Source organism: Hylaeus anthracinus, unplaced genomic scaffold (assembly GCF_026225885.1).
Source record: "Hylaeus anthracinus isolate JK02 unplaced genomic scaffold, UHH_iyHylAnth1.0_haploid 12001, whole genome shotgun sequence".
In the NCBI taxonomy this organism is placed as follows: Eukaryota; Metazoa; Arthropoda; class Insecta; order Hymenoptera; family Colletidae; genus Hylaeus; species Hylaeus anthracinus.
In genome coordinates this window covers 14,035,710-14,057,929 of record NW_026534348.1, presented here as the reverse complement: position 1 = coordinate 14,057,929, position 22,220 = coordinate 14,035,710, and the positions used below count along the sequence as shown (strand labels likewise).

At 40.5% G+C, this 22,220-nt stretch overlaps 1 protein-coding gene across 4 annotated transcripts in view; it reads right to left on the bottom strand.

The window, feature by feature from the left end:
• The window catches only part of LOC128890579 (nucleolysin TIAR), a 501,564-nt gene extending 481,106 nt beyond the window's left edge, over positions 1-20,458 (bottom strand). For 2 of the 4 annotated variants that reach the window (XM_054149221.1, XM_054149220.1), the window contains exons 1-2: positions 19,856-20,458; positions 19,209-19,518 (exon numbers count right to left, since the gene is read on the bottom strand). In XM_054149221.1, coding sequence (XP_054005196.1) covers positions 19,209-19,460 — 252 coding nt within the window. In that variant the 5' untranslated portion in view covers positions 19,461-19,518; positions 19,856-20,458. The remainder of the gene's footprint in view (positions 1-19,208; positions 19,519-19,855) is intronic. The other 2 variants (XM_054149219.1, XM_054149222.1) reach the window with 1 other exon arrangement.
• Positions 20,459-22,220: the final 1,762 nt, after the last annotated feature.

Below are 22,220 nucleotides of genomic sequence, written 5' to 3'. Positions count from 1 at the left end.
GCATGGCGTTTCGATATTTTGCCCAAAGTTTACTATTATTTTATCACGTCTACATACATATTTTTTTTTGCTTATATTTCTGTACAATTGTTTTGACTATGTCTTATGGATTTTCTATCAGATTTAAATTCGGTAACTGCAGCGGTCATCCCGATAAAGTAACACTTTCATGTAAAAAAGATTTTTATATTAATTGACCCATGTATCGAGCTGCTCTAATGGTTCGACTTCCTTGCAATACCGAGCACCAAATACTTTTATCTATACTTTATTTTGGAATTGTTGGAAAATCTTTGTAATTATGGATAAACACTAAGGGATGGATAATAAATCCGAAATAAGAAACAATTATTTATATTTGTTGAAAATGAACACAAAAATGAAAATATTAACTGGTGAAATAAAAGAAACAATCTAGAGCTGTCTATTCTCGCACTTTCGCACAGACCGGATATCTTTGACTGACTAACTATACCACGTCTTTCTCGTTACCTTTAATGTTTACGTACATCGCTGTCGGTTGGCTCCTTCACCGCTCACGCACACATATGAACAACATACACACACATCCATCCATTTATTTTCGCATTATAGAATGCCAATACATATATTTTCAACAGTTTATTAGAATACCTATTACTTTATACGAAACAATTCTCGCCACAGTATAAATTACAATAACAACTAATCGCAGTAATTTTACCCAAAATAGAATAAGAACACGTTAGAATGAATATTATAATCATAGGGGGTCGTCGATGTAGGAACGGTAATGAGTACGTTTCGATCGCTATGACTTTTTAATTTTTCAATTAAACGTCGTGAATCGTTAACAGCGCAGACACACGGACTACGATGATTATTTTAATGACACGCCGAACGTTTTGTGAGAGTTGCACCGTCAAACGACGTCGCAATTATAGGTTGGGGAAGGCATGGCCTCTATAATAAGCACGCTACAGTATACGCCGTAATAAACAAACGAGCCCTTTGTTAAAACACACGAGTGTGCAGGATCTTCGTGGAAGTGGTGAAAAGTATAAAACGACGCGGTGGAGGGCGTGCATCGTGTTTTCGGGCAATTAAACATTTCCATTTTCAATTTCTCGTTGGCGCTGAGCGTCGGGCGCGGTCGGCGGTCAGCCTGTGGCTGACGATCGTTGATTCGTTTATCTCCAATCTCTCTTTTCCTCCTGCGATCCCCATTCTCTCTTTCGCTTTCAACCTGTCGTTTTCTCTCTCGCGCACGTTCACCCTCCCGCTGTGTCACTCCCCCCTCCTTCGTTCTCTTTGTTGCTTCAATTTTTTTCGTGGTTTTCCATTTCGAGCTGCCTCGCTTCACCGTGGCCCATCGACAATCCCGCTATTCGAATCACCCTCGAGAATCGAACGGATACCAAGCAATTATTTAACGCTGCGTACTGTGGCTTCGGTTTGTCTCGTTGAAATACGCCAGAATCCCGCCCTATCGGAACACCTTTTATACGAGGTGACAATTTCATCGATTATCCTATTATCATCGAACGCCGAGAGCCAACTGTCCACTGACGAAATAAATTTGAATTTCGGCCAACTATTATCTGGTTATTGCAGGTAACCTGGTAACGATGGCTGAAAAAGTGTGATTTCGGGTCGGTCCACGTTCATCCCGATGGGATGGAAACTTTACACGGCCGGCCGGTGGGCGCCGGTACTCGGATTTATCCGTTCCTTCGTGCGTTACGGGCTTACTCGCTCCAACAGCATAAAATTCCACTATTAATTGGTACACAGAATTTTGCAAGACACGGTTCTGCGAGATGATTTATTTCAAACATTATGGCTATCCAATTAAACAATCCTCGCCCCGACAGATTGTTTGTGATAATTAATAATTAAAGTAACGAGGGTAAACAGAGTCGCCGGCGATATGCGTATTGGCTCGGCAATTAATTAGAACCTCCAACGCGAATGCTCATCGCAACGTGTGATTATCTTAAACTTCCAAATGAAAATCTGTCCCCAATTACGGCTCGTCGATGAAATGCCGTGTCGCGTGCCCGTTCCGTCGGCCATTCAATCGACACGACTAAAATGAATTTTTTATGAACAGGTGCAGCGAGCCCCCTCTCAGCTGCGTGATTTATTTGTGTTTAGCGTTTACGTGGATAGTTTACTGGCGTGCAACGAGGCATCCGAGCAGGCCAGTATCTAGCAGAACCCGCTTGGTATTGTGGTAGGACCACCTTGGGAGCAAGCAGGTGCTCCAGCTTGTCCCAGGGGAGATATCAGTTGCTCGCAAACCAGGAAATATATCTCGTAGACAAAGGTTAGCCGTGTCGCGGAAAACTCGTGAACGGTTAAATTGCGTCCAGGAGAATAAGATAGTTTCGATTACTCGAATGCAGTGACTGAAATGCTCAATCATTCCTCGTTCACTACGCTATCCCAAGCTGTTACATTTCTGGATGTTTCATACATATGTGTCGTTGTGTCAATGCAGAAATAAAAATCTTACGAATAGTTGTTCATACTCATGTTGCGAACAAGCATAACTATGAATTACTTTTCCTAATAATATTAATTTAAGTTTTCCTAGTAACATTAATTTTGATGTAATTGGTAGATATTTCAGAAAATGAATAGGACTACGAAGCTCATAACATTAATATGCTGTTATCATTTAAGCGATCCCTTATCTTATTATTTAATAACTTAAGTGCACCTTATAGAACCTAATATCAAGTGATTGGGCTCGAACCAATTCATGACAATAATACCATTATCGTGTAAAAATTGTTTGGCTTTCCAAAAAAGTGTGTTACAGATTATTGTACGCTTGACGTATCTAATCCTCACATAAACGATTAGTTGCATATTTGTAGCTCCATTAGAAACATATTTCGTTAAATATGTTGATCCATCATGCCCCGCATGCGAAGTATTGCACTAATTAATGTCAATTAAGGTCATTGATCCCTAAAACCACGTCCGATGGTTATCCTCAAACCGCTACTTCATTTTGTGGCGGCTTTGATACATTTTAGATAAAGTTCTCCCATTCGACGCATTAAACAAAATTTTCTATTTGATAAAAAATTATGAAACCTTGATACATCTGCAAATATTATTAATGACTGTTGATAAAAATGTTTCTAAGTTCTGTGACAAGTGTAACCTGGCACTCGTGTACTCAGCTATTTAACGACATGTTTTTATTCTCGGTGATTATTTAAAAAAAAAAAAACATTCGTTTCAGTGGTAGTGACGATAATAAAAAGTACAAACATACGTATCAATGTATATTTAAATTCATGTAACAGCAAAGTACAAACAATCGAACTTAAGACAAAATGTACGATATTTAAAAAAATTTGTGTATTTGAGTAAGCAAAAATATTCGTCCTTATTTTAATACGCCTCTCTAATTTTAAAAAGAGTTATCATTCCAATTTAAATGCTCGCACGAAATTAGCTACTCGTGAATAACAGAGGGAAATACAGAAATATTAACTGCGGTTTCTTCACTGTGACGACGGCTACGGATAATTGAGAAAGAAACAATTAAATGAAAGCGTCGTTGGATTTAATTCCTTTTTTTTTAAACTTTGAAATTATTTCAATTCTAAGGAAAGAATGGTTCTATTTACACCACTGTACTTCGCGTGCAATCACCGTCCCGCGGAAGTGTCAAGAATGTTTGAAATATTTCTTCTGTGCGTTTCCATATTGAGAGCGAAAAGTACTTTCTTTCTCTTGTGTGCGTGCGAATTAATTAATGCGAAGGGGAATTTGTGGGGCACATGGATTAAATTTGATTAAAGGAACAAGTGTACGTACAACATGCCGGTTTATCGTAACTCTGAAATATTTATGAAGGGATTGTGCGCTGCAATATTTACCAGCTGTTTTACGAATATGACTTCACTCACATAACAATGGCATACCCTAATTAAAATTTAAATGAAATTTTATCAAACTTATGTCATTGGTGCGTGCTACTCTGATATATTGTTAGTAATGCGTGCACTTAATCTGCTGATAATGTTTATCAATGAAATAGTTAGACTTTTAAGTAGCTTTTCACAATGAAATTGATAAGTACCTCTAATATTGGAATTTCTAACAGTTCTCACATTTGCAAATTCATTTCGTGTATTAAAGAGGTATAAGACTAAAATTTGAGAAAAATGTCTGAACACTATAGGTGTCAAAGTATAACCTAGAGAAATAACTGTTAAATGCAATTTCAACTATTATTTATTTAATCAAGAAAATGTGCCATCCAAACCAACAAGTTCTAATTTCGTGAAAAAGAAAACTTCGAATTTCATGATTATTACATCTTATTATTAATTATTTATCGAGAGCGAGAACATCGTTTAATAAACGTCGAATTTCATGATTATTACATCTTATTATTAATTATTTATCGAGAGCGAGAACATCGTTAAATAAACAATGGAGCTGTAAACAGGATAATGAAAAGCAAAACAGAAGCCTGGTATTCAAGCTCTCTTTGTTTTGCAGTCTGGATAGCTATATCAGTGTTTACAATAATAACGCGGCTCCCGTTTCAACTAGGTATTGTGTATACATATGTAAGCAACAAGCCAAAGCAATTACCGCGGTCCGAGCATCGTCGTTGTTATGCCAGATGCTCGTCGTACTCCATTACATTGATTATATAGTAACGAGAGATGCGTAACCTTCGTGGTTAACAGTGATCATTGATCCACTAATTTCACTGTAATTGATGCGTTGAGGATTTCGTGTTCAATCAACGCGTACGATTAAGGATGCAGTTTTCTTTTAATCACGTATATAAGCTTCTTAATGATAGCAATCGAGTGAAATCTGTCAAAAATTTTTTGCACTCTGATAATTTGGAGAAAGTAGAAAGTGTGGAATACATTTAGCTGACACGTTTCGTTCTCTAGAAAACCACAGTTTTGAAAATTCGCTAACAATAATAGAGAAACCGTACAATCAGCAAATTCTGTAACATCGCATCAAACTAGAGTAATTCTTTCGATACAGTAAACCATTTTTCGTTGATACCATAATATGGTTTGAAAGGGAAAATCCCCTGAAAAGTTTTTCCATTTTCGCGGTGGAGCTGCAGAGGGATGAGAGATATCGAAAAAGGTTTTAAAAAAGTTGTATTTTTTAAAATCTACACAACTGAGTATAAATGGTTATTGGAAACTGCGCACTTCTCTATTTATCCCCTTTACCAACCTGGCAGATGACATTTTTTTTATTTTTTAAAGTTATACAAAAACAGTTCTACATAACTATTTTTTGCACGCATAAACAATTTATGCATTACTTTATTTTAACATAAATGAATCATTTATTGTCGAATATAAAAACAGACTTAACAGTGTCAGTTAGTAAGATGACTGTAATAAAACGATATTTAAATTATTCTTCAATCGAAGGCAAAATGTACTTACGAATAATTAAAAGTACAGCTTATTGAAATCGATCAATGACTTGAATTATAACGATAGCGTACACCGCAGAAAATGGTGTAGGAATGTCGTTCTTTTCACGATTATCACGAACGGTTTTCCGTCCATTCGTTCGTAAACAATTGCATGCATGCAAGCGACAATTTTCGTAAAGTTAAAGGCATATTGTAAGTGTGCGTCGCAGCACGCGATCGATTCCAGCCAACGCAATTCGCGCACCGTCATTCCAGCATTTCACACGCAGGAAGGCTGACGGCGGATAATCCCTTACAATACGAGCGAATATTTTATTCACGTCAAACAGTCCGTGGAAAGAACGATCATGTTAGAGAAAGACCGCGGAGAAAGGTGAAAGGCAGAGAATTGCGAAAGAAAGAGCAAAACGAGGCGGGGCTTGGAAATCTCTGGACGTTGGACTGGCATCGTGTTGCCCGCGGGATTAAAAATCTCAACAAGAAATATAGCGATCGCAAAACCTCTCATTTGCAATCTAGTCCCTGCGCCCCCGACGTCCCCCACCCATGACGTTTCTCCTCGACAAGGCGATAACAGGGTGTATGTAACAGAACCATGACCACAGAGTATATACAGTGAGTGACATATATGCGTTCGTATACCTCTCAAATGTATGAATTACCTTGTTAGTTCTCACTTTTTTGAATTTCCAATGTAAATATAATGTAAGTACTCTATGTACTGTATTTGTTCACACGTTGTTGTGATGACTGATATCATTGTTCCACACTGGAAGCTTTACTGGTTTTCTAAACTCATAGTAAGTCGTTGTCATTTTCCCTCTGTGATCATCTATATTTCCAACTAGAATCAATATTGATAGTAGTGTAATAACTAATAACCCATGCACGACAAGCAGCACATGAAACAAATAATCGACGAATTAAATTCTACGTTACGCAGATAACACAAAATTTGCAACTAAACCTAAATCAGTATGCTATTAATGGTTCGTGATATCCAAATTCGATGACCGAGCGATAATGTGGTTAATTACGAGTCGAGAGCAACGATAAACTTTGATCGTATCGCAGTTGTAAAATGGTCGTGGAACTGATTGCCGTATTAAATAAAACCGATAATATTGTGTCATCATCGTGTATGCATTGTGGATGTATAGCAACGAATGACAGAGTAAATCAGTGACTCCCAAACTGAGGACCAACGGATCCCTATGGGTTCGCAAGATTTCAAAAGAAACAAAAATTGATTATATTATGGAATAATGAAAACTGAATTTGACAAATTCTGTAGTGCATATAGTAAATATATCAGAAAAAAAATGAATTGTAAACTACGTTGTACTGTCTAGATGAAGGAATGATCCAAGTCATGCATCGATAAACGACGTCTCGAAAGATCAAAGACGACGCCGTTACGCGCCCGAAGGAGGCAAGTATCATAATTCAAAGTCCAGAAAGGTGTTCGACACGCATGAATACCTACTGCACGATCCTTATTTTCCTTCCTCTGTATCCCGTGTTTTCTCTTGTCCGTTCACGTCTCACCTGCGACCCAGCTGCCCGTAAAAGGGGGTTTGAGATCAGGCAACGCCTCCGAACGAGGGTCTGCATGTTGTTGCATCGGCGGAGGAGGTCGAGGAGAAGATGGTGTAGGAGGGTGGAGGAGGGTTGAACGGTGACGGGGTGGGGGTTAACGACCCCGATAGTCGCGATAGGACGTGCGTGAGCCCCCGCACGACTGATTACGAGTGAGCGACCCTTTGACGATCACGATCGACCAACTTGATGCACGAGAAAGAGAGACATAGGCGCACCACGCGTGGAAGATGGAAAGAGAAGAGAGCGGGCTGCACATGTGATCGATCCGAGCGTGAGCGTCGAAGAGAGCATCGCCTTAGGGGCTCTCCAGAGTGAAGGGGTTAGTTACACTGATGCGGTGTACGCGGCTACTATCGTGTATCAGCGTAGATAAATCACCGGATGTACTTCGACGCAGATACGTTGGGAAAGACGTCGCGTTACCGTTTTTGCTACCGCGTGGCGGGATTATACCGGACGACTTTCAATTGCGATGACAAGCGTTAGATTTACGCTTGAAATTCGTCTTGGTTAGATGGATTTTGTTGCTCAATTTATATAACATTGTATCCCATTTCCTTTCTCTGTAAACACTCCGCAGTGTTTATGCTAGCTGACTGTGATTATTTCGCTTTTAACCGACTTCGAAAAGGTGGAGGTTATTCAATTCGATATGTATACATATATCTTTTTACACATGAATAATCCAGAGAAATTGGCACTCTCGTTCAAAACATTAATGACGAGTAACATATGAAAAATTGACAAAAATCTTCTTCTTATGTAAAGATTAAATCGATACGAGATAACTACTTTCACAATTTCATGCTGTATATTATAGTTGACGATTAATTTTAGGAGAGCAAAAGTCTACAAACTGTCCAGGGATGAATAATCTCGTTTAAAATAATAAATTCGAAACTTACATTAATCTCGTGGCGCTGTTATCAGTTGTTATTTCGTTATAAAATTAAATTATGTACACTTATTTACAACTTCAATGGACACTGCCCTTATGACAATATTTAGATAACCTAAAAGCTAAACATACAAGCTAGGATCTCTGAAGAGGATAATGACTCTAAACATTTAATAACACCTTGTTGGTTAGTTCATGTTTATCTTTATAATCCTGTAACTGTTGCCTCGCGAGCGCGATTACTATATGCATATACGCGTACATAGCGTACTTAAGCAGATAAATCATCACTTTGTGTTACTAAAGGTGCTTTAGGAAAACCGTTTCATCAACGTTTTTGTCATACTCAAGCATCCAGGATCCCGTTTGCGAAGAAACTTAGGTAGTTTGCTGAGAATGCACGATAAGGTGGTGAACGCTGTACTCCACTTAAACCGCAACGAGACGCTTCAGACATTACGTGAACTGTAAGTGCCTGTAAGTGATAACTCGAATGTTAAGATGACGAAAGCGATTAATTAATTTCTTTCTTTCTTTAAATAAAATAATTTAAAAATCTTTAAAATCAAAGTTAAAAATCTGAATACAGTAAAGTTTAATATCAATTTAAATATACAATACATATTAACTGATAGGTTATGACAACATTAAAAATAAATTAATTTCACCCTCAAAAAGAATTCATAACAAGATCTCAACATTTGTAGATACTGTATTGTGTCGAACATTCAAATAAATAATCTAAACAAAATGTCTAAAATGGTAAATCTAAATGAAATTTGCATTCTAATTGCGGTCCAGTGATCGAGTACGCCCCTAATTCCTATGTAGCTTTCAGCGCAACAGTGCATCAAAGAATGTAGAGCATCGAACGTCATTGATAAAACGCAAAGTACTTTGAGTAATCACTCGAGTTAATCCCAGGTTGGATCCATAAATCGAAATTTTTAATTCAACGGAAGTGGAGCAGGGAATTGTATAGTCCATGGCAACTGGACCTAATCAGGATACACAGAATCGTTCGGGAAGTTATGCGAGATATAGTCATTTGTGGACCCTTGAATTCGTATTTATGTTTGTACCCGCCGTTTGGCAGCGGCGGTGGCAGCGACGGTGGTGAGAGTCTCGTGGAATTGAAATGCAAATAGTGGGATCCGGGATGCAAATTCCGGTTGCACGGGGTAACGCCAGCCAGCCATCCTGAACGAATGAGCGAACGAACGAACGAAACACGGCCCAGGGCAGGCACGGATCAGTTCAGAACGGAACCAAAAGGAATGGAACTGAGTGGACTGCGGATAAAATGAGAGAGGGGGAAGGAGAGGGTGAGCGATGAGTGGGGCTGAGAAAGAAAGACAAAAAATTGATTGCAATTCGGCGCCACTCTCGGCTTGCTTGAGATAAAAGTAATGCGTTTCGTGCATAACGAGTCCCTCCCGCCTCTATCCAACCCTCTTATTCTCGCGTGTTGCCCGCGATCTCTCCCTTCTCACCGCGCCCGCTTCCTCTTGCTTTATGCCACCTTATTTCGTACTACCACTTTGTTTTCAACTTCCCAAGGTGCTTTGTAGACTGCCTTTTCGATGAGCAACCATCGATCATTTCGAAGAATCGCGGACCTCTTTCTATCCGAGTTGGATATGTAGGTGAATTTATCAATGATCAGTAATAAGTAAAAGTAGTACGCAAGACTTTTAACGGAATGGTATACGTCAAGGTGTTTCTAATGATTGTTTTGTTTAAATAATTCAGTTTCCTCGGTTCTTTTCTATGCGTAATAGAATATAACAAAATTTGAAATGAATATTTTAATATTTTGATAAAAATATTATTATACATATCGTTCAAACGATGTTACTTTATTTTATATAAATGTTGCAACCTTTAAGGGGGTATTCTAGTCTAGAAATTTCAAAATATCGATTTTTTTTATTGCACTTTCTCAAAGTGTAGATTTGTAAATACATCTGCCAAAGGATATTATTCTGGTACATCCCGATAAGAAGTATTTCCATGAAAAATAATTAATTAGAAATGTAGAATAAACATTTCTTGTACGAGCTTTTGTTTCTAAAGAAACAATTGAATATGAGAATTCATTGGACGCACGTGCAATGAAACATGACTTGACCGACATGTCTGACCATTACACGCTATTTCTACTTATACTACTGTTTTCCGCCGATAGTACTGTTGTAAAACTAATAGAACAAATTGAGCCAGACAGCACTATATTACCGTCAATTAGTAATGGTATTAATGCAATTACATACCCATTAAGGGAATATGTATAATGAGAATGACGTAACCTAACTGCAACTCCAGATATGGAACAAATGAAAATTATACACAAAAATGAAGCGGTTTCTTAAAGTGAATCGGTTTTAAAAAAAATTTTACGAATAACAGATAAAACGCGTAATTCAGAGTCGGGTAATGACATTAGCCAAAACGTTTAGCAAACTTTCGTTCACGTCACTCCCTTCTCTTGTACTGGATAGGATCGATATTTCGTAATTATATTAAGCAGAATGTCGACGGCAGTGACTGGTCCACACCATGGCTTATTTCGAGATAGAAGTATCACTGCATGGCGATGGACGACAATCGGACGGTTAACAGGAAGTAATTGGACACTCGTAGTTACCAGCCAGCGAAGCACATCTGTAATTCGCTGGATGGGTAGAGGTCGGTTGTCACTATTAGCTACATTCTGTTTTGCATACCTACCAACTTCCATACGTCGTGCATATCAATTGTCTGTCACGTTTCCACTTATAATGTTGATTCGATTAACAATTACACAAGTATGCATTGGAACTTATCCGTGTCATTGCACCACTTGTGAATGTTGAATGATACCGAGACTACCTCGTGGTATTCATATAAAAACCCAGTTTCAAAATTCTGTGTGAATGTATGTACGTACGTATGTATGTTGGCTTCTATTTTTTTGTCTTTTTGACTACATCTCATCAATGATTTATCAGAGGTTGATGAAATTAGATATTGTACTTTTGATGTGTTCGAGGAGACTCGTGAACTTTTTGAAGAAAATGAAATTAATTCTTCTGTAGTCGACACAGACTTGATTAGACGTCTTGACTAATAAGAGTAAAAAAACGTGATGGCTTTGAAACTATTACGAAGAAAATTCTACGATACCGTTAACAGTTATTATTCGTTTCAAATAGACTTATTATATCGAATTGCTCTTGAAAATTCTCACCTGAAATAGATGTTATGATTTTAGAAAGTTGTACGGAATAAGATTCGCAAATTAAGTGATCCCGTTACGACAATGAAATTACCGACATTCATTTCCATTGATCCGCCGATTAATAAGACCAAGCACGTTGGACGAACGTTTCCCGCAACGACGAACTCGATGGACAGAAGGGGCGAAAGCTGTCAGGCAGGGCATGCTGGTACCTCGGTAGGGGGGAGTGCCATCGATTACGACGAAATTAACATTTAAAAGCGAAAAATTTGCAAGTGCCAAGAAGGCCAGCGCTGTACTAACCGTGGACAGTACAGAGCCGCCCGTACATAATGCAACCTGCAAACACGAGCGCTCTCGTTACCAAGCGCAAGCAATTTGCGAGAGAGAAACGGAACAAGGGAAGTTGTAAAGGGGGAAAAGAAATGCAAAACACACTAGAGAGAAAGAGAGACGGTGAACTGTGTGGGGATAACGTTATGGATAAAGAGAAAAAACCGAGAGCAATAGAGAAAGGAGAGGGGGCTACCCTCGCTGCTAAATGTAAATGTCCGGCATTTGTTACTTCGCCTGTATGACCCGCTGTTTGTTTGTATCTGCGGCACAAGTGCAACACGCTGGGGCTAGAAACGGAGCAGGAAGAGGCGAAGGAGGAAATGATATGGAGGCGGAGGACTCACCAGACACTTGCAACATCAGCGGCGTAGCTGTATTCGGCGTTGTCCCTTTTTGTTCTTGTTTTCGTATCTATTCTTTTATTTCCTTCTTCCTGTCCCCTCCTTTGCCGTTCTCCGTAAGCCACCGCTTCGGTACGCTCATTTGTAAAATATTATGATGGCACCCGCTGCGTTGTATTCATTCCAGCCGGGCGACGGTGTTTCCTTTTTATTTTATTTTTTTTCTCCTTTCACGAATTCCATTTTAATTACCGGACTATCCAGGGGATTCGCGCGTTCCGGTTTCAGATCAATCTGAGACCAAGTATTCATTGAAATTCCGCGGAATTGCGTCCTCCGCGGGTTCCTCTGTCGCGTTGTTATCGGAGACGAGGCCGAGAGCGATCAACGGACTAGCTGGACGAGCCGGAGGCACGAGGGAAGAAGGGGTATTAAAAAGGGCAAAGGGTTGAAAAATTTGCTCGTCGATCAAAGGGCTTAACGAGTTCCAAGGTGAGACGATTAGTCACGCAGTCGCGCGTACGCAACGCTTGAAAGGTGAACATAACTGGACTGATTCCTTTATATACCGCTATTATAGTTTACTTAAAGGCACTTCTTTTATCGATTCAATGAGAAATTCGCAATCAATTAACGCAATAATTAATACAATGTTCTCACCGGACAATGCTCCACAACAAACCTCCACATGGTTAGTACATGCATCAGTTTCTAAACAGCTTGGCAACACATTTTATAATTGTGTAATTGTTGTTGTGTTATAGGGTATAGCGATTCAGAAATTCGTATGATAATTACGGATGCATACTTGTACCTATACATTTTAATTCATCAACCCTCATGTTTTATGAAATCATTAAGTGAAATAGATTTGTTTTTAGTCAAAACTAGAGGTTAAATTCTATAAAAACGCTTATAACAACTGGTATCGGTTCGAACTGCTATCAACGGAACTTCGAAAGTCGAGTAACGTGTAGAGTTCGTGTTGCGCGATAGTAACACTTCTCGGCAAGGCCCGAGTATCATATTTCCAGTAAGTAACAACTTTCCACGTTTGCTTTAAAATCCTTCGCGATGATGGTACGTATGCCTCCCCGTGTGGAAGGATGGAGTTACTGGTGGATATATATATATATATATATATATATATATATATATATATATATATATTTTTACGGCTAGTCTCCTCGGAAGCATATCGAACATATTTAATGCAATTCAATCTTCCCGCATTTGGTTATTTGAGTTGATAATTAAATTAAATAATCAAGTCGAAAACTAAGCTTTAAATGAATGAATTTTTTTATTCCATATTTTGTTCTTATTTTTTTATAATTCATTCATGCAGAGCATTTTGTAGCCCGCTATAGCCCAAAGAATTAACGCCAGATCTATCTTATACCACAGCCACCTTTCAATATCCACCCCGTAGAAACGATGCCCGTCAAACACATGAAGAAGATTGTGAAAAATTGAGGAATCGACTCATAAAAGTGAATTTCATAAGTGTCGGATGAATTGAATGCACTGGACTCGTATCTTTATCTGATATCTCGGTCGAACTTATTTCGACAATAGGCAGCAGCTTGAGCTAATAATATTCTTCCCTTCGAGGAAAGGGAGGAGGTCTCGGAATCAGAACGCCGAGGGTTACTTCCGCGCGCCAGCTTTTTCCTTCTTTCCGTCTTGCTTCTTCCCGCAACAGGAACCTTCTCCTTTCTCTTTAGCCCGACAAGAAAAGCATTGTGCGGAAAACTTCCACACGCCGCGCCGCGCCGAGCGAAGCCGCGCCGACGACTGGCGTACTTGTATGAGGCCGCGCCACTCTTTTGATATCTCAACGTAGTAGACGAGTGGCGTGTCGTAATGAAATCATCTCCAGTGCTTTGATCTTCCCCTTGCGCGCCTCACTCCTTTCCACCATGAGCAACCTCCGCGTCGCTTTCCCTTGAAAACGGCTACGCAGGCCCCATTCCACTCACCACCGTTCCGACCATCCCGTCTCCTCCCTAGCCAACTTCTCTCCTCCACCCAGGCCAACCACCTCTCCCCTGCTCGCCCTGCATGCCCTGTTTCGCCCCCAACCCCTAACACCACCCTTTCCCCATCCCCAACAATTCCTCCCATAATGAGTTCCTTCTGCGCTTTCTTCGCCACGATACATTTTTACCATGCGAAAAGCAATTTCCTAATTATGGCAAGCGCTAACCGGTTGTCCTTTGTCGCGTGCCGCGCTCCTTTCTTCCACCGATTACGTTGCCCGACCCGATCATAATTACATTTTCGCCTAGTGTTTTTCGCGCGACGACGCTAATAGACGCCAGGAAAGAATGCACTCGGTGATGAAGGAAAGGAAGATATAACCGTTAGGGGTATCGCAACAACTCCTCGCTTCCAGCAGCCCAGTTCCTGCCACGTGTGCGCAAAGAAAGATTCCGCGACAAAGGTTTCTCGCAAGGGGAAACCGCGGTGAACGGGTGAAGCACTCGTTTCGGAACTTGAGGAGCTTCGTAACTTCTGTAGTCGATAGAAGACATGTTCACTTGTATCGTAATTGCATAAAATCTACAGTTTATTTATTTTATTACTTCTTTCCGTTTCATTTCTACTTTCGAGCAGAAGAAATTTCCAGGAAGAATGTACATGAAAATTATTTTTACTTTATAAAAAAAGATTTTCAAAAATTGGCTTCGAGATCTTGAGATACCCTTTTGGAATTTTTTTAAATCTCCTTATGAAGTAAATTAGTTGAATATCTCGTGATGAGGGTCTCTCGGTATATGTATGACGTGTGCATATAGCTAGGAATCTCAGGTTATGATGTACTGCCTGTAATAAAACTAACGCCTGAGGCGTAGGGGTTGCAGAGACCTCGCTTGCTTAATTTGTGCCACAACAATGAATGCGTCGGTTCGTACAAAGAGTTGAGAAGCGCAAATACATCTACACTCGGCTCAAGCAATTCTGTCTATATTACCGCATATACACTCAAGGGACAGTATTGAGATGATATTGTTATCATCGTACAGGGCATTAAATATTCATTTCTCCGATTTAGCAAATTAGAATTTCCGTGGAAATTGTAGATTCATTTTAGGGAACATTTTCTGGTAAATTTTTTATCGATATTTGAGATTCAAACTTTTGTTCGATACTTAAATATTGTCTTTAAAAAAAAATAAATTTGTGATCGCTTTTCAAACCATCTTCTACAAACCATGTACTTCAAGAGAGGAGAACAACCTCAGGAACATCGGGAAAAATAACTACACAACGCATTGTTCAGAAAAGTGCCGAAGTTTAACTACAGAAGTTCATAGCTCTCGAGTCTCTGCCCGAGTTGGGCAAATTTTGTTTTCCAATAACGTTTAAAAATAAAGCTTCCTCTTTAATGGATTCTAATTTATGTGTAAAACATAAGCGGAAGCTAGCTTTCGAATGAATCTACGATTTTTGTTCGCTATGCAAATATCAAATTTTCCAAACTCTGACATTCACTCTGTATTTGCGTTATTAACACAATTTGTTTAAACTAATCTAACCCGACGGAGCCATGGCCCAAATAATTGTATCGTACACAATAAAGGAGTGACGATCCTTTGAGAGGCAATAATAGAAGGCACGAGACATCGGAAACTACCGTGGACATTGACGATGATCGATTCGCGGGGCGTATAGGGAAGAGCGCCGCCGAAGACGCCCGGAGGTGGAACAGATGAAGGACGAGATGCTCGTTCTTCTTTGGAAGAGAAGCCATGACCGTGGTAGGTATATAAGGTGTATCGAGCAACAAGGACTAACGGCCTCTAATTAATAAAGTTACGGGAACAACTCTCAAAGTCGTCCTACTCCTTCTACACACCCTCCTTCCAGGGTAGCAGCTATTTCCCTCGCTTTAGAAATTCTGTTATTCCCACCCTTCATACCTTCCTTCTTTATCGTTTCTTCATTCTTTTGCGAACACCCGCCTACAAAGTTCTATCCCTTTATTGGATGAAAACTGCACGTTAGCCTGAAGGTTAACTTGTACTCCCGTTAATTGCGCTCGATAACAGGAGCGAGTTTAGAGGCTGGAATATGATCAGCAAACGTTCCGATAATTTGGAAGAATGTTTCTACGATGATGCTTTGCTGCCTTCGTGTTTCGCCACCGGGCACGTCTCGTAAAGGCTTTAGAAACACGCATATAAATAATGCTATAAATAACGTTTGTGAAAATAATTTCATGGTAACATTACTATTTCTTCGATTATTATTATATTATTATTATTATTAAAATTATTCCACGTTTCATTCCTTCTTGTTGTTACCGATCAATTGCACCGAGGAAATCAAAAATATGAATGTATTGCGCTCTTCAACGTTCATCAAATTATAAATATTTACATTCCTAAAGCGGATAAATATAACTTCATTTAAGTTTCAATCAAAGGAATTTGTATTCTAAACATATAATAGAACAATTGTACGAAAGTAAATAAATTTGTAACTTGGACCAAATCTACTTTAAATTCCAAGTTACACTTTCGAATAATTAGTTTTAGTATGAAATTGTTAACATTAATTGCAGAATACTAATTATAATTTAACACGCATATAGAGGAGTCGATTAGCTCCTTCCAATGTTACAAATATTTTAGCTGAAATCTGTTGACCAGCTCGTAAAATTTGCCACAAATTTTTCTTGAACTTCAAATTCAAATACATAAACGATATTTATTAATAGATTCGTAACTCTTTTCGTATACTTATTCCAATCGAGAAAGAGTCCTCATACTTATGAAAGGGGATGTGCACGGTGTACGTTGCCGTGAAGGAATCGTAATCCTAATCCCCTCGCGCCGCGATCCCGAGCGAGTCTCGTGTCAGAATAATTTTCTGATGATTCGAAAGGTTGATCGCGTCAATCCATCCTAATTTAACCTTGTTCCCGAACAAAGATGGAGAGATCAATTCACGCGATGCCCCCCTTGTAGCCCCCCTCGCTACTGATCCTCCCATTCGTTGGCTTCCTTCTCAACTGTAGCTATCCCGAGCGTGACGCTTGATAATTGATAACTCGCACGAGAACACGATACGTCTTTTCTTCTCATCGGCGAGCCGGCGCCACTGCGAAGAGGGTCGTATCGTTTCGGAGAATATCGTGTGGATTCTGCAGAGCGTCGGAGCGCCACAAGAGGAAGCACCACCCGCGGACTGCCAGACTTTAAGAATTAAAGGAAGTTCTCGCTGGCAACGGTAACGCGTCGCGTTCGCTGCGTATCTCGACGACGCTAGCCCCGAGAGAAACTCTCTCAGCGAGTTATGGCTCGCTAAAGAAAATTGACTTGAATCCTGGCCAGGATAATAAAAGCGCGTCGCTACGAGGAAACGCGGGCGAGAAGAATGAAAGAAGCAATACGACGGTTCGAGCGATACCGTGAACAAGAAGCTACTTGCAAACGTGAGACACGCCGAGAGGGGAAACAGCAGCGGGGCGTAGATATTGGGGCGTCGTTAGAGGTGCCGATATCGATAGATATCAATTAAGTGTTATTATGTCCTTCATGCTGGTGTAGCCTACGCCGATAAGATCATGCCACTAGTTAAGCGGGTACATGTGATCTGATATTGAAGATCATGTGACAGTTCCGTGCGGTTCAGCTTCAAGCGTATTGTTTCCGTGACGCTGAACACAAACGCGAAGGTAAATCGAAGGTAGACCCAGATAATACATCGTTCCACATAAACTGTTTTTATTCTTTTTCACGTTCGTTTGCAGCGTGACTTGGAGGTTCTGATCTACATGGATTTGCGATCAATTTTCATCTTAGGTCACATAGCGCGTAGGTCAAGAGGTTACTCGAGGGTTGGTGGAGAATTTTGTCTCGCTACCGATCAACTTCAAACAGGTTGCTCGAAAAAACCAGCGAATGAGATATAACATTGAGAATATCCTAGATTGAACAATAATACACAATAGAAATAATATAAGTTTGATGACATAGTGAACATGTGTCACTGGTACAGTAGCAGTGTATCACTAGACTGTGTAGTAATTATTAGAATATGATATATTATAAAATACCAAGTATAACAAATGTAAAGGTATATCGTACCATTGCAATGATAAAAGGATAAACAATTTTAAAGACTATATTAAATTAAAAAAGAAACGAACGGCGATAAACCATAATTATGGCGATTACCATAATTATACATATGTAATAATTCATAAGCTGTTTATTTAGAAACACAATTCTCGCGCGTCAACGCGCATTGTTGATAACGGTTTCTGTATAATATGGTATTAAATTTGTTTTCGTTAAATATTTACGAGCAAGACCAGTTAATGTAATAGCATGTAGGCAGAGTATATCATATAAGCAGTGAATTGTTATTTCATTTATAGTCGGTCAGTTCCGATTTTACGTTCAACTGGATGGCGCGAATTGTACCACTGATGTGCAAATCAGCGAACTGGAATTCTGGTAACTCGATGATAAACGACTCTGTCCTAGCTATTGAGACACGCACATTATTTTTAAACTGTCACGATCAGCAATGATGGATTGTAGGATTGTTGCTTGCGAGATATTCCTCTAATCATTGGACGAAAATGTATAGAATATTTCGTTTCATTGTTCAATGCTCAGTTCTTCTTTTTTTATACTGTTACGCTTATCGCCATCACGGCTCAAACATATCACGTACAAACAATCTGACAACTACATATATAGTTGTTATAGTTTATACTAATGTCTACTATTATCATTTCCGGAATATATTGCGTATTGCGTGAAAGTTTCAATTTTCTAGAAAGAATAGAAGTGAAGAGAACAGAGACGATCTTCGTTAAATAGGTAACTTAATATCATGGTAAACCACTTAAATTTACCACTGTATAGCTTTGAAATAAGATATAGCTCTGAAATAAATTATCGCGTATAAAATTTGTTCATACATGAGCAACATCGTATCGAATAAGACAGTATTTATAAATCGTTTTCTCGCAACTTTATTTTCTTGGAGGACTATCAAGTCACTTTTGATTTCCTAAGGAGAGCACTCAAATTTCCCTCCATCATTCAAAATTGTATCAGATCCCGACTAGAAAAGCATTTACGTCTGTGAATGACATTTATTAGGGTACTGATGAACAAAGCTTTGAAATTGCATCAGTTACATCTCTGAGTAACGACAAACAGCTGTTTCAAGTAGTAACCATCTACCATAAGGTAGACCATCCTAGTGTATGTGTTTACGGTATGATTCCGCTGATGTAAACACGAATGCGTAGAGTTTGGACAAACATTTCCACCTTGTTATGATTACGACGTGGAATAATCGAACGCTGTGTCCACTAAAGAAGCGTAAGTGATAACGTAGCATTCTTTTTACCTTGCTGGGTGTCGTTGCTTGTTGCTGCGGCGAACAGCTGGTGCTATGTATGGTCGGCTGGTTCGTTGTAGACGGCACGATGCCTTGGTGATTCAGGTGGCTCAGCTGATTGAGTTGGTTGAGTTGTTGCGGCTGCTGAACCGGATTCTGGTTAGTGGCCTGCAGCTGTTGATGATGCGTCTGATGCGCAGGATGGGTCGTCTGATGATGCGTCGCGGGGAAGGTGGGCACCGTGAACGGGACGAACAGCATCGGGCTGCCGAGGATGTGCGCACCACCTCCACCCAATGCCCCCGTCTCCTCCCTACACCTTTTTCGTGCGTTTTTGGTTTTGGATAACTCTTTTACTCCATCAACCGTGGTTTTTACTTCGGCGTGCTACTACGTACACGTATAGTCTTATTATATTGTACTTTTGTCAAACACTGCTGATGACGACGACCAACAGAGTAGAAGCAGATGTAGCGGTAGTGGTAGTGGTAGTAGTAGTAGTAGTAGTAGTAGTAGTAGTAGTAGTAGTAGTAATAGTAGTAGTTGTAGTAGTGTTGGGAGTAGTAGTGGTAGTGGTACTAGTAGTAGTGGTAGTAAAGGTAATACTATACGTGTCGAAGTGAAGCTAGAATGTATGTTTAGTGATTTGTCATTACCTGCACTCCTGCCCCAGCTCCTGGTGCTGGGGGTGGGCGTAGGGGGCGGCTCGGACGGAGGTGGTGGACGCCACCCTCGCTACCCTCAGCGATAGGCCGCCTCGCTGACTGGTTAGCTGGACCGAAGCTGGCTGGTGATTGCTATGCACACAGCAACAGGAACGGCAGCCAATCGGTTGTTGCTGGTTCGGATAAGACTGGTGGTGATGAGATATGGGGCCCCTGGGCCCCGTGGAGGAGGGAGAACACGGGTACACCCCAACCAGGCAACCCACCACCGCAGCCCCGGGGCCCGGTGCACTCGGTACCAAGGCGCCTCTGGACGAGGCCACCCCAACCTCGCTGGCTCTCCTGCAACCACTGCACCACTGCACCCACCCTCCTAAATTCGATCTCTGATACGGCCCACTGACTCCGATCGTTGATCTGGACTGGAACACTTCCACCTGGGGCCCTTTGAGATCACGAACTCTTGCGGGCGGGATCTTGCTACTTTGCAGATTTCTTGGCGTTAACGAACTCCGAGTACTTTTTTTAGTTATCGTTGTCCTTGGAGTCGCACAACTACTGCTTCGTTGTCCGACGAATCCGTCGAATTTTTCGTCGCTTCACTCCGACTCCGAAACTTCTTCGCTCGACTTCGGGTTTGGTATAAAAGTTGGTCAAGTTCTCGCGAATAAAACGATTAAAGTCAACGATTGCTTTCTAAAAATCTGTCCCCACTGACGCGCAATTTCTCGACGCGGTTTGTCACTCGAAGCGAGACGCCCGCAAATAAATGTACAACACCGATCACGGTAATCAGTGTTTGCGTATTTAAATTCTTTCTCGAAGTTTCGAGGGTCCTGTTTAAGATAGGATCTCTTCAGCGAAGCCTCCGCCGATGTATACTGAAAACTTTCGACGAGGTCGATGCACATTCATAACCACGTGGTCGACTTGAGCAACTCCGTTCGTCGATCCTTCAACCCGCCGCTACAAATACAAACGGCAAGCGAATGTTTCCTTTGCGAAACGTTCACCTTGAGAGACGTCAACGCTATCGTACCCCTGGCAAAAACTTTCTGTAATTTGGTGAAGTGATGGATCGAGTTGCAGCATAAGCCGGTATTAAAGATGTAATGCTGACTCTGCTGTTCAACAAGTTCAAATATACTTTTCTATTTCTCGTTGTAATAATTTTATGTACTCGACGAACGAGGATATATGTATTAAACTATTGGCAATCTCTCATCGAGTCGATGTACTTTTATTCAGGCTTGTAACCGTAGAAAGATATACCGCTCATTCAGCACTTGCACTCTCGATGGAAACGATGGTACCAGTTCTGCAGACTGATACTAGAAGCACTGTTTTTACTTTCACTAAGTATTACGTTTACGCGCGGAACTATCGACAACGTATTAGACGAAATTATTACTAGTTTTACGACGTTCTATCTCGACACGCTTCCGGACGAAATCACTAAATAGTTACATCACACATTTTTAAAAAGAAATTTCACTAAATGTCAAACCGGCATCTCTATATCCCGTTAATTCCTGCTTTAGTTAATGCTTGCTTCCAGGATACGTTAATGTCGTTTAAGATATGACGAGCCCCCGATATCACTGGAAGAAACAAATGGAATCTGTGGGGCAATTATCCTGTTTCCTTCGTATCGAACTCAATTAGACAGGACGTCCTCGCGATTCTGTAAACGAGGACAAAGTACAAACGGGTGGAAAAAGAGGGAACCTAACCCGTAATGTTGGAAGGTCGCTCGCCGACTGACTAGCACTTCCGCTCAGGCTGTTGTGCGATTCAGAGTGGGGGATGCTTCGTTGGGTTGTTGTGTGTAGGGGCTGGTGGCGGAGGGTAGACTCGTTGGTTGGTTGGTCGAAGTGGTTGTGTGTGCACGGCTCGTGCTGTGCGCGGGAAACCAAGGGGTTTCGAGCTTCTACAAGCAGTACAGCCCGGCAAAATAGCGACCAGTTTCACGTGGCTCGTACTACCTTGAGTTCGACTACTTTCGTCTGGAGCCTTCCTGCACGAGTCGCGGAGAATCTCTTCACTGAGCGTCGATATCACTTCTCGGGACTGATATTTTTCTACTTTTCTCAAAATAACCGACGTTCATTAATCGTTAATCGTTGATTCGTGTGTTTACGTTACATAATGTTAATTGATATTGTCTCAACGAATTTGCGTAAAAATTTGTTGCATCTTCGATCGGATCGCCAATTCTGCTTATTTTTCTTCTCGGTCAACTTCAGCGCGTTAATTTAGCCAACAACCGATTTTGGAACGAGTGTAGAATTAGTGACGTGATGAAACATTGGAGTTTACGGTGTAATAAAGGATGCCACAGCGATGACGAGTGATT